The sequence below is a fragment of the Aspergillus viridinutans genome (genome assembly GCF_018404265.1).
Source record: "Aspergillus viridinutans IFM 47045 DNA, scaffold_1, whole genome shotgun sequence".
NCBI classification, from domain to species: Eukaryota; Fungi; Ascomycota; class Eurotiomycetes; order Eurotiales; family Aspergillaceae; genus Aspergillus; species Aspergillus viridinutans.
The window spans coordinates 967,051-979,877 of record NW_025091217.1 but is presented as its reverse complement, the minus strand read 5'-3'; the positions used below and the strand labels follow the sequence as shown (position 1 = coordinate 979,877).

At 36.2% G+C, this 12,827-nt stretch overlaps 3 protein-coding genes across 3 annotated transcripts; all 3 read left to right on the top strand.

Moving 5' to 3' along the window:
- Positions 1-7,353: 7,353 nt before the first annotated feature.
- Positions 7,354-8,371, top strand: Aspvir_000253 (GILT family protein; the record flags this gene model as incomplete). Its single annotated transcript, XM_043265390.1, has 2 exons — positions 7,354-7,802; positions 7,867-8,371. The coding sequence occupies 2 exons, from the start codon at positions 7,354-7,356 to the stop codon at positions 8,369-8,371; spliced, it is 954 nt and encodes a 317-aa protein (XP_043121325.1).
- Positions 8,372-9,097: 726 nt separating this feature from the next.
- Aspvir_000252 (uncharacterized protein) lies at positions 9,098-10,290 on the top strand (the record flags this gene model as incomplete). The annotated part of the gene is made up of 2 exons (XM_043265389.1): positions 9,098-9,509; positions 9,578-10,290. 2 exons carry the CDS (start codon positions 9,098-9,100, stop codon positions 10,288-10,290), a joined length of 1,125 nt encoding a protein of 374 aa, XP_043121324.1.
- A 432-nt stretch (positions 10,291-10,722) lies between these two features.
- Aspvir_000251 (putative MFS transporter) lies at positions 10,723-12,593 on the top strand (the record flags this gene model as incomplete). Its single annotated transcript, XM_043265388.1, has 4 exons — positions 10,723-11,095; positions 11,151-11,806; positions 11,864-11,931; positions 11,987-12,593. The coding sequence occupies 4 exons, from the start codon at positions 10,723-10,725 to the stop codon at positions 12,591-12,593; spliced, it is 1,704 nt and encodes a 567-aa protein (XP_043121323.1).
- Between the last annotated feature and the right edge of the window lie 234 nt (positions 12,594-12,827).

The following is a 12,827-nucleotide window of genomic DNA, read 5'->3' as shown; positions in this document are numbered from 1 at the left end:
TACTATTAAAATTAGCTTCTACTAATTATTAGCTATTAATTAAGTTCTCTACTATATATCTATTAGGTTCTGAAATAGCATATATACTAAGCAGGTATAATTATTTAATCTTATATAGACTAAACTATTTATATTAGAACTTCTAAGGGGATTTATTCTAAATAAGGACCTATTAATCTTTTATAAGATAAGATTCCTTTATATTACTATCTTAAATTAAGTTTTATTTAATTATATATGCTAACAGCTTCTTATTAGCCAGGGATTATACATGGTTAATATATTATAATTAAGTTTTAATATCTTAGATAGTTAGTTAATTAGTTTATAGATAACTAGGTAATAAAGGATGTACACTATAGAGAAGGTAGAATAGTAATAACTTTATTTAGGTATAGATATATACTTAAGCAGTAAAGATAGCTAGAGGTAGGTATTTATCCTATAGATATATTAGTTTACCTATAAGATACTTTATTAATATCTTTCCTAGTAAGCTATTCATGTTTTTATTCTTACTATTTATTCTAGGATAATTTAGAGTTATTATATAATATTTTACCTTAAGAATCTTGAGGTATACTACTATAACTCTAGATAGAAGGTTAGAACTATTATCTAAGAGTAATTCCTTAAATACTCTATAATTAATAAAGATATCTTTATAGAGAAAATAGGCTAATATATTTTCTTTTATATTAGGTATAGCTTTTACTACAACCTAACTAGTTATATAATTAATAGCTATAATAATCTATTAATTACTATTTAGTATTATAGGTAGATACCTAATAAGATTAATTCCCTAATATTTAAATAGATAAATACCCTTCTTTACTAAGTGCTGTGCAGCTTTATATTTAAGATTTAGTCTTAAAGGCTTTACTATTTAATAATTTAGATAGCTCTTAGTAATATCTTAGATATCCTTTTATATTATAGGCCACTAGGCACAGGTATAAATTACTCTAAGTAAGGCTAGATAAGCTAGATAGCTAAACTAGTTATAAAGCTATAATATAAAGTCCTTTTAAAAGAGAATTTTAAGATATAGTATTTTAGTACCTTTATTAATATAATATAGTTAATTAGTAGGTTATCTATTAATATACTCTATCTTTAGTTAAAAGTTTAGTGCTAATATCTTAATTTTTATTTTAATATTATTAGATATATCTAGGTCATTGCCTTTTAAGAATAAGACTATTAATGGATGCCATTCTAATTTATAGAGATATAATAGTATATAAAGGCATTCTTTACTAGTTATCTATTATAACTATATTATAGATAGACTAAAAGTAGGTATTTATGCTTAATTTACTAGACCTTCTTTAATAAAGTCTAGTTAATAGCTTATTATATTAGGGATAACCACCTTAGTTCCCTTATAATACTTAATAACTAGACTATATATTTAAAACTCTTTAATCTAACACAAGATATTTTGAATATATCTTTATATAGGTAAGATATTAAAGGCTTTTATAATCTATTATAATTATAATAGGCTAACTATTATTAATATAGTAGTCCTATTATTAGAGTACTTCCTTAATTATAAGAAGTTCCTTCTTATATATAGGATAGTTCTTTTTAGTATTATTAAGCTTTTACCTATTAAATACTATAGAATGCTACTATCCCTTTTTATCTTATTATAATAGTACTATACTAAGAGCCTATTTAGATGCATTAGTCTTAATTTAATATAGTAGTAAGGGATTAGTAATCTTAAGAATAGGTATATAAACTATTATATTCTTTAGTATTATAAATACTTACTAATATTAAGTATTCTAGACTATAGGTTAAAACTTCTTCTTATAAAGTAAAGTATCTAATTCCTTTAGGAGCTTATAAAGAGGAGCTATAATTCTTATAAACTTATATATAAATTAGTAATAGTATATAGCTAGTCCTAAGAATTATTAAACTTTATAAATATTTATTAGTTTTAGCCATATCTTTATAACCTCTATTTTTATAGGTATTAGTTAAACCAGTCTATTACTAATAATATAACTATAAAATTATATTTCTCTCTTAGTAAATACACACTTAGAGAGTTTTATATATAACTAATATTCTTAGAGTTAGTTAAGTACCTATTAAATATGCTTCTAATATTCCTCTTCTAAGTCTAAGAAAATTAAGATATTATTAAGGTATACTACTATAAAGTTAAGGTCCTGCATAATACTATTTATTATTATCTAGAATATTATAGGAGTATTATAAAGTCTAAATAGTATTACTAACTACTTAAACTTACTAAATAATATATTAAAAGCTATCTTCAGAATTAATAATTTATCTATTTATAACTATTAATAATCTAAGAGGAGATTAAGCTTTAAAAGATACTTAACTTAATCTACTTAATCTAGAAGTTCTTAAATTCTTAGTAGTAGATAAGTATTCTTAATAATTACCTTATTAAGTAAGTAGTAGTTAATATAAAATTACTACTTTCTATCTAGCTTTAGGATAATTATAATAGGAAAGCCCTAGGCACTAGCTAATAGATAAATAACTACTTTCTTTAAAAGCTCTTTAACTTGCCTCTTTATCTTACTAAATTTCTCTAGTAACTATAGGTAAGAGTTAATATTAATTAGTAATAAATCTCCTATATTAATATAATATTCTAATAATTAAACTAGAGATATTCCTATAACTAACTCTTCTCTAAATATATCTTTATACTAGGCTAGAAGAGGATTTAATTATTTTAGATTAGTTAATACTTCTTTACTCCCCTCTTATTCTTAAATAATATATAACTAAGCTTCTTGTCAACCCTTCTAGAGAGTATATTAAAGCTATTTTATAGAGATAAGATTAAGAGATATTTCTTTATTAATCTTAATTTAAGTCCTTAGATTAATAGGGTAGATAGTTATATATTTTATTCTATATCCTTTAATAACTATTCATCCTATAATCTAATTAATATTAGGATTAAAGTATTTTAGCTAGTCTTAACCTAAGATAATATTATACTCTATTATTTTAAGGACCTAGGGAGTGATAATATAGCATTAATTATCTAACTTAAGTAGAATTTAAATTTAATATAATATATATATAAATCTGCTATTTAGTAGATGAACCTGTAGTTATTTAGATATTTATTAAAATTAAAACTATAAAGAAGGTAATAAATTAGCTAGATATTTTAATATAAATATATAACTAGAGCTATAGTCTAATAGTGCTTAGAGATAAACTACTATCTAAGAAGCTTTAAGCATAGTAGAGAAATAGAGAATATTAGATCTAAGGGTATTTAGATAAGCCTTAATATTATTATAATCTTCTTATTCTAAATCTATCTCTATTATATTAAATAGTCCTTCTTATAGTAGCTAATTTTCCTTATTACTATCCTTATCAGAGTTATTATAATCCTTTAGTAGTTTAAGATTATTAAATACTTTATATTCCTTAACTTTAGAAGCCTATAATAGTTAACTAACTAGTACTTCTATATCTAGTAGTCTATTACTTTTCCTAACTACTTTTTATAATTTAATTATAGCTAGTTTAGTATAGTATAAGCTTAAATATTATAGCCTTTCTATCTATAATTAAAGTAAGCTTAATTAGTTTAATACTATACCTTCTATTTATATATTCCCTTCTTAGGTTAATTAGGGGATGCTGTAATGGTATTTAAATTAATATTTATTAGGTCTATTTAATAATTATTAATCTCTCTAAAGGATTAAAGTTATACCTAAGTATATAGGACTACTCCCTATTTATACTTAGTAAAATAATAAACTATATTATTAAAAGTAGTTAGCTTATTATAATCTTCTACCTAATAAGTATATAGAACTAGCTTTAAATTAATAATAAACTTCTAGATTAATATATTATTAGGAATTCTAGATTTAATATATTTAGTAGCTTTAATTAGGGAAGTAGTATAGAATTATATAGTTTAATTTTCTTAAGTATATTTCTTATACTCTTCTTAATATTTATTCTCTTCTCTAATTTCTCTAAAATAGTCTTAGATCTACTATTTAAAAGTATCTAAGATAGTTATAGTAGCTATTAGATTATATTTAGCCTTCTATTTATAAGTATCCTACTACTTCTTAGCCTAGCCTATAAAATAATACTTAATTACTATAACCTTTTTAAGTTTAGTAGCTTCCTTCTAAGTAAGAGTTTACTTATTATAAAAATATTTATTAACCTACTATAGCTACTTTACTATAGTATCCTTACTATACTTACTATTATATATAGGAATTAGTTTAAGGTTAGAAACCTTCTAATATAGCTTAAGTATTTCAGGGATAATAATAGGGAGAGGATTAGAGTTAGAAGTAGTAGTTATAGCTTCTATAACTCTATCTATATTAGTATAACCTAGATAGTTATACTATTCTTAGAGAAGTTTAACTAGCTACTTATATAGCTAGATTAGTTTAGCCTAGGTATCTTTATTCATGCCCTAGGTAGTAAGAGTAAACTACTATTAGAGTTAAAGATATTCTATCTTAAAGTTATTACTATAATTAGTAGCCTAGGTTTAAGGGGTCTCTATACTAGAAGATATAGATTTAATATTATTTATTTTATTAAGTAAAGAATAATATCTAATTAAGAGTAGAAGTTAGATTAATAATTATTAATATTAATTTAAACTTATTAAAATAACTTTAATAACTTCTAATTTATCTTTCTCTAAGGTTAAAGTATTAATCCTATATCTATTACTATTTTAAAAGACTCTAATAGCCTATAACATTTATAACTTATAATATTACTATAGAGAAGAGTTAATAAGAATATCCTAATAGTAAATTATTACCCTCTTAGGTATCTTAATCAGTCTAAGAAGGTTAAAAACTATTAATCTAAGGTATTTTCTATTAAATTAAGGATGATTAATATAAGGGATTTTATTAAAGTTAAATTATTAATAATATTCCTAAAGGTTAGTAGACTAAAGCTACTATAATTTAGATTAATCCTTTATAAGAGGTTTTAAACCTTCCTAGGAATTAAGTATTATATATTTACTTAATCTAGATATACTACTAGATAGGATATTTATTATTATTAAGGACATAGAGTCTTTAAAGAGTGTAAGAGTAGGAGATAGGCTAGTAGCCACCCTATATATACCTCCTTTACTTTAAGGGATTCTAGCTGTCTTTTATAGTTTAACCTGAGCTAAGAATGAATGTAAGGTCTAACTAACTATAAAATAGTGATATTAGTCACTAGATATTATTGCACACCTGATATGGCTTCTCGGAAGCCATATACCCGCAGTCGATATCACACTATTAAAGAAGTATTTCTCTCTATAGGGATAGTTATCTTATATTTACTTAGAGTATTTATTCTAGCTATAATTCTATTAATTATTCTAGCTATTGCTTCTATAATTCTGATTTATTAAATTAGAATTAATTCTATCTAAGGATTTACCTTTATAAATTATAAAAATACTTATTTATTCTTTCTTACTAAGGCCTTCCTAGTATTTTTAATAATAGAAGATCTTACTAAAGACTTCTAGCTTATCTTCCTTCTTATCTTACAGATAATCTAATTAAATAGTGGTATATTATAATTCTATCTTCTTTAATACTATAAGAAAGGTCTTAGTAGCTAAATATCTAGTATATTATATTAAATTCAGCTTCCTATATATACTTAGCACCTTCTCCTACTTACTAAGCTAGCTTAATATACTATAATTAGCTGGTTTAGATAAGAGCTTTTAATATCTTTTATTAATCTAATTCTTCTATATTTAAATTAATAGTTTTAGATCAGTCTTAAGCTTCTAATATCTCTTAATCTTATTATCTAATTAGCTAGTAAGCCACTGGAGGTGCTCTTAGGCCACTATTTATTCTATAGTAGTCTAGATAACTATAAGGCCTTAATAATCTAGCTAATATTACTCCTTATCTTCCTTATAGATTACTAATTCTTTATTATAGATTACTATCTTAAGGTTGGTTAGCTTAGCTAGAGCCTTTAGGGTGGCTACTATAGCTGATAGGTTACTTAATTAGTTTAATTTAGTTAACTAAGTATTTAAATTAGTTAATAGAGTACTTACTAGAGCTAATCTAGCTTGCTATTTAGCTTACTAATTAGCTAGAATTATTAGATTAACTAACTAAATTAGTATAACTAGGTAAGGCCTCTCTCCCTAGAGTATATTAAGCACTCCATAGATTTAAGCTAGGCTAATTATATATGCATCCCATATCCACTAATCATCAGGCTGATTAAGCATGATAGAAACCTTTATAGTGGCTTAGGGCAACAGTTCTGCATAATATTCCATATCTAGTAGGTTAGGGGTGATAATAGTATTTAATATAGCTTCACCTCTTCTAAATTAGGTAGTTCAATCTTAAGATATCTCTCTAGCGCGAGATATAGCTCTTTTAAATAGGAACTACTAATTTTTAGGTGCTTAGAATGATTAAATCCATAGATCTTAAAGGCAATCCAGGCTCATAACTATTAGAAATCATGGAACTATATAAGATTACTCAATCACTAGTAATTTGCCTACTAATGAGAAAGTTCAGAAGGTATAATTCTTTCTAATCTATTATCTAACTAGCTAGATTTTATACCGCCGGATTCAGGGATCCAGATAGGGGTAAACAACCGATTTTCGGCCATTAAGGGAACGTAATCTATCTAATCAAAATCGGGAAGGTCCACGCTATAGGCCCAATCGGGCAAGCGGTAATCTATATCAAAACACTATTATTGTTGCATAAGGTGTCAAATGCCCTGGAGCAGGCGACGTAACACCTGAGTCAGGGCCTAGTTACGAATATTGTGCTTTAATTAAACAGATACAACGTTGCAATCTCAAGATATGACCGCGAGCAGGGGTATGTATCATTCAAGCATTGGATGCCTATTGATAGTTGTGGCATCTGGCCTCTAGCTTATATTCGAGCGTTCCAGGATGAAGATGTTGATGTTTGCCCCTGCAATTGCCAAGAAATAAGGTAGCTGAAGATCGAAGGATCCACGAACAGAAAGGTTGAGGCTTGCAGTCTTGATTCATCAGATATGCGTACAGGAGTTGGTAGCTAGCGGTTGGCCTAATAATGTGGTAATGGTCACCTTGCAACGCCGCTAATTAACTTTAGGCGCTGAGTGAGCTCTCAACTCTGTGCTCCCGTGATCAGCGTTGCTCTCTACGGGCCTGCCTCCACAGTCACATCGATCGATTAATTAATCCATCAATGAGTCTTCGTCCCCACAGCCTCCGAATCTAACCTCTTCCCCGCATCAACTATAACATACCTGTTGAGAAGGGTCGGTGAAGTACGAATAGTTATGGAGAAAGTACAGTTCCAGGATCAGAGGGAAGGTCTCCATGATCTTGGCGCGATCGAATCTGCTGAGGCTGCCTCCAGCCATTCCCGCCGCGACCAACCAGCATCACATTTCGTGCGGCGTTCCTTAATGGTCATTTCGGTTGGATTCGCCCTTTTCAGTGTTCTCAGCTGGTTTCCTACACCTATCCCAAAATTTTTGTTGCATTCATGTCATCCTTCGTCCAAGAGGCTGGATGATGGCTTCTCTGCTTCCCCTTTCACAAGGGCTGATGTGGTGCCGCTGATGGAGCACAAGCCTGAGGCATCAGCGGTTGATAACAAAGTTTCGCTGGAAGCTCACATCATGAGCAAATGCCCAGACGCCCGAGATTGTTTGCAAAAATTGGTAGTTCCTGCCATGGAGCAAATCAGTGACAAAGTAGACTTTGGATTGTCATTCATCGCAAGGTAAGCTACTGCAAGACCTTCCGCCAGGATGACGAAACTGGCCCGCAGGCTAAGCAAACTACAGTGTATCCAACAAGTCTACTGATGTAGTATGCAAACATGGTCCTGCTGAATGCATAGGGGATATGCTCATTCTCTGTGCTGCGAATCTCCCTTTCCCACCGGAGGGACGAAGCACGCAACGCACCCCAACGATCCGCTCCCTGGGCTTCGCCAACTGCCTGATCAGTTCCTATGAGAAGATTCCGGAGCGCTCATTCGTCGAGCAATGCGCTTTAGAACATGGCATTGATTTTGATGCCTTGAACGAGTGTGCCAGCCAGCAGGACGATGACCCTGGCCATGACGGTGGGGACAAGGATCCCCTTAGCGGTATTGCGCTGCTCCGCAAGAGTGCCCTGTACAGCGAGGCACTTGGTGTCACAACTAGCTGTACCGTCCGGCTAGATGAGCATGTGTGGTGTGTTCGTGACGACGGCGTGTGGAAAGATTGTGCCCAAGGAGGAAGGGGTAGTCGGGTTTCGGTTCTTGTTGAGGAGATCGAGAAGATTTGGAAACAGCGGAATTAAGCATTGGCTTGCGAAGGATCTAATGTCGGAATTGACTTGATATTTTGCCTCAGGGTCCCTCATGACAGATTGCAGTTTGTACTAATCCCATAATGCTATTGTTACTTCTAGGATACCTTTTAACTATTCTGCATTGCTCTTGTTACGAAATTATATCTTTGAAAATGATGCTTTCACATTCCCTATCAACTCTTTACGAGGCTTATTGATTGAAAGGTGCCAGGCAATAGGTGCGCTGTCAATGCAGTCAATACCTTTGAGTGAGTAATATAAAGAACAATATGAGCAAGAGAGACGTTGATTAGACCCCAAAGGTCTTGATAATTTTTTAGGAAAGTGTTCCCATTGACGGAGGTTTACCTCCATAGACTTCTATTCTGTAAGGACTTGACGGGCAGGTCCTAGAGCATTGAGGTAGATTGCTCAATAAGGATGGATCTCAAGGGCTTCGTCTTATTCTTCATTTCTTGTCGATTGCATCTGCTCTCTTCCCACTAGTCATTTGTTGAACTGTGACAAACACATCCTTGTCTATAAAGTCTTCTTTCGCTTGCCACAGCCACCCAAGTTCTCCTTTCATCTCCTTGAGCTACGACGTCAATAGCGCACTCATTCTGTTTTCATGGAGTTGGTCTTCATCTAATCATTCGTTCCTTTCAATCAAACCTTTACTCATCGCTCCGCTAAACTCACCAACCGACTTCCCAAAAAGCATCTCTAAACACAATGGCTTCATCCTGGATACCAGAAAACTCGTCCCCTAAGGGCAGCCGCCGCAGGGGAATCAGCCAGCAGAAAAAGGTCGATGAGCTGGTTCACAAATACTTCAAGGTCAAATGTCCCAGTCCCGTCCTCCGCGATATTCTCAAAAGCACTGAGAAATCGGATCTCCTCGTCAGCGCTGTCCGACTTCAGGTTTCACTGGCCAGATGCCGCTCTCAGGACTTTAATGATGGTCAGGTCACCATCTACGATAAAGCTCTGTTGACGCTGTCAAAAAATGGAGACGAGCCTGCGGAACTGAGCGTCCTTGAGCTCTACCTGACTGAGTATCTGGGGATTGTTCCTATTGCCAACACTTCGCACAGTCTGGATGTGGCCACTAAGCGTCTTGGGCTGCATCAGGCTTTGACCAAAAGTTTGTCCACAGTAACTGTTTCCCAGTTCTTTATTCAATTATGCTGACTGGTGTGTTTAATGTTTCAGCGCGCTCATCGACGGATTCCAACGCAGAGTTGCCCAATTCGGAAGAGCCTATCCTGAAGTTGGATGGACAAGTCCACACCGGTACCACCACCACAAGCAAGCCGACAAAGGAGTCTGGCATACACTCAGAAGACACCAAGTCTTTGTTCGAACAGTCTCGCGAAGCAAAGCCTGAAGGAAAAAATGTTGTCCCCGATGAAGCGGATACTCAGAACCATGATCGTGAGAACGGGCGGAATGAGCGAGCCCACACGGCCGGCAAAGGGTCGATGAAGAACTATAATCCTCGCAAAGCAGATACGAAAACTTCCCTGAAGAGAAAGAGAGATGATGACAGCGTCCAGAGTCGAGTGGAGCGGCTTCTTGACGTCTTTTTCAAAGCCAGAGATGAACACATCAACAGAAGACGAAAGGAGACAGCAAGCGATCTAAACACTGTTCGATTTGTGAGAGACTCAGCCGAAAACGCCCTGACATATCTCCGTGCCAACAATATGAAGGACCATGAGGCTATTCCGGACCTTGAAAAGTGGTTTGCCATCATGAGAGATAAAGCTACTGCTCTTACTGGTGGTCGAGGGCGCCATTTCGATGAGAAGCCTCCCCCGGCCCCCAAATACTTGCGCCCTAAGAAGCGTGCCCGATTTTTGATCGACTCTTACAGACCTCGGCGGTGGAGTCCCATGGTTCCTGAAGGTGATGCCTCTTCTTAACTCATGGTTCGTCAATCAATCGTCCGTCGCACCAGGGTCTGAATGTTGAGAAGATTGGATGAATTCTCTCAGGCCACTGTCCGATTGACACAACATGAATCAAAGGCTGGTCGTTCTTCATTCATAGCTTGTGTTGAGTTCCGGTGCCCCGATACTTTGATAGCGGATTTCGGAGGAGCATTAGCCGTGCAGCATCTGTCCTTGGCGCAAATCAACTCTCCTAGTGTGTGCCACGTGCACCGTCCAGGCCTACCCCTGTACTTAATCCCACCAGGGTTAGACCCCCAATGTCAGATGATCTTATGATAAGTGATAGATTTTGGTGCATCACAAGTCTCGGATATCTGTGCTTGGCTGCTGAGATTCCCCTCGAAAGGAAATGGATCCTTAAGCCACAAGACACGGACGTTTCTTACATTGATTACTCCGTAGATGGCCTCTTACCATCTGCAGCCGACCGAGGCATCATCCTATAGCTCCAGCACAGGGACACCGGCCAGCGCGCAGTATACGCCAGATTCCGGAGCATCCGACAATGAAAATGCATCTTCGAGTTCCAATCGACCTCCAGCTGGGTCGTTGAGGTTGCAAACGGACTTTCGCGCAGAAGCGGACTACATTTCCGACGATGAGGGTCAAGATGAAGGCTACGATTCGTATGACGACCAGGAAGCGAAACCCAAAAGGGCCGTAACCGCTACAAAGTACACGGCAGCTGAAGAAAAGGAAGTCGTGAAGAAGTTTGACCGCAAGCTGGTTCCATTTTTGGCCCTTCTCTACCTGCTCTCGTTCTTGGATCGTTCCAGTGAGTGTGTTTACTGCCTCAGAAACGGTACATCAAATAGTTGACTGCTTTGCAGATATTGGAAATGCAAAAATCGCCGGACTCATGGACGATTTGCATCTTTCATCTTCACAATATGAATGGCTTTTGACAGCCTTTTACATCACATATATCCTCTTTGAGTGGATGACCCTCATGTACCGGATCGTTCCTCCACACATCTATATCTCCCTGTGTGTATGCGGATGGGGCCTCGTCGCATCCTTCCAGTCACTGGCTACTTCATTCAGCACACTCGTGGTTCTGCGTGCCTTTCTAGGCATCACGGAAGCGGCATTTGGCCCTGGCGTGCCGTTCTACCTGTCACTGTTCTACAAGCGGGAAGAACTCGCTTTACGAAACGGACTGTTTATCTCAGCGGCTCCCTTGGCGACTTCATTCGCGAGTAGTCTCGCATGGCTGATTGTCAAGCTCAGCAGCAATGGCCCCATTGCACCGTGGCGGACTCTCTTTCTGGTCGAAGGATTCCCCAGTGTGCTTGTCGCGGTCTTTGCATGGATACTGATTCCTGACTCGCCCGAGAGTGCGCGTTTTCTTGAGCCCAGACAGAGAATGGTAGCCAAGCTGCGGCTCGGAGAGAGTAGATCTGACTATCGTGGGCCCGATTCCAGGAAGTTCAATTGGAGGGAAGTTGTCAAGGCGCTGGCGGATCCCAAATCTTATGTGACAGCTGTTCGTGGAAGCCATATCTCTCCCGCTTTGGGTCGAACTGACATGCAGCTGCTATAGTTTATGTTCTTCAGCTGCAATGTCGCTTTCAGCTCTATGCCTGTCTTCTTGCCCACCATCATAGAAGAGTAAGCCCCTGACATCAGAGAACCCCTGTTAATCAATACACTCACGCTCTCACAGCATGGGCTACTCCTCCCTCTCCGCGCAAGCCCTCTGCGCACCCCCTTACCTCGTCGCCTTCGTGGTAGTGCTTGCAACAGCCTACCTTTCCGACCGATACAGAACCAGAAGCCCCTATCTCATCGCCCACGCTCTGATATCCTCACTCGCCTACCTCGCAATCGCAGCTACAGGCTACTACCATGCGCGCATGTCCACAGGCCTCCAGACCTTCATCCGATACGCCTGCGTCTACCCCGCCACGTCAGGCTTCTTCTCTGCCATCACCCTCATCATCACCTGGACGATGGACAACCGCCCCGCGAAGGAAGGTAAGGGAGCCAGCATGGCGATCCTCAACCTCATCGGGCAGTGTGGGCCGTTACTCGGGACGAGGCTGTACCCGCGCAGTGACGGGCCATGGTACGTGCGTGGGATGGCGACGTGCTCTTTCTTCATGGTTGTGGTTGCTGTCCTTGCGTTCGTGCTGAGGGTTATGCTTCAGAGGGGCGATCGTGCAGCGAATCGGAAAGAAGGTGCTGATGTTGAGATGGAAACGCGGCAGGTCCTTATGGATGGGAATCAGTTCAACCATAGTGTTGAAAAGAGATTCGTGAACATCTTATGAGGTGAGTTTTGTGGTTTTGCTTCCGCCTTTGCTGCTGCATCTACAATTTGGGTTGCATGAAAGTCATGGTATGTATTTAGTCAGATTAAATATTACTATTGATTGTTTGCTAAGAACCGTAACAGAAAGGAAGTCGCTTATAGTACAAGAAAAGGACAAGAATCATGCACCTTCGTCCCAGTGAGCCGATGTCCCGAGGCATAAAAATACAGGAAGAAATCAGAAGACGCAATG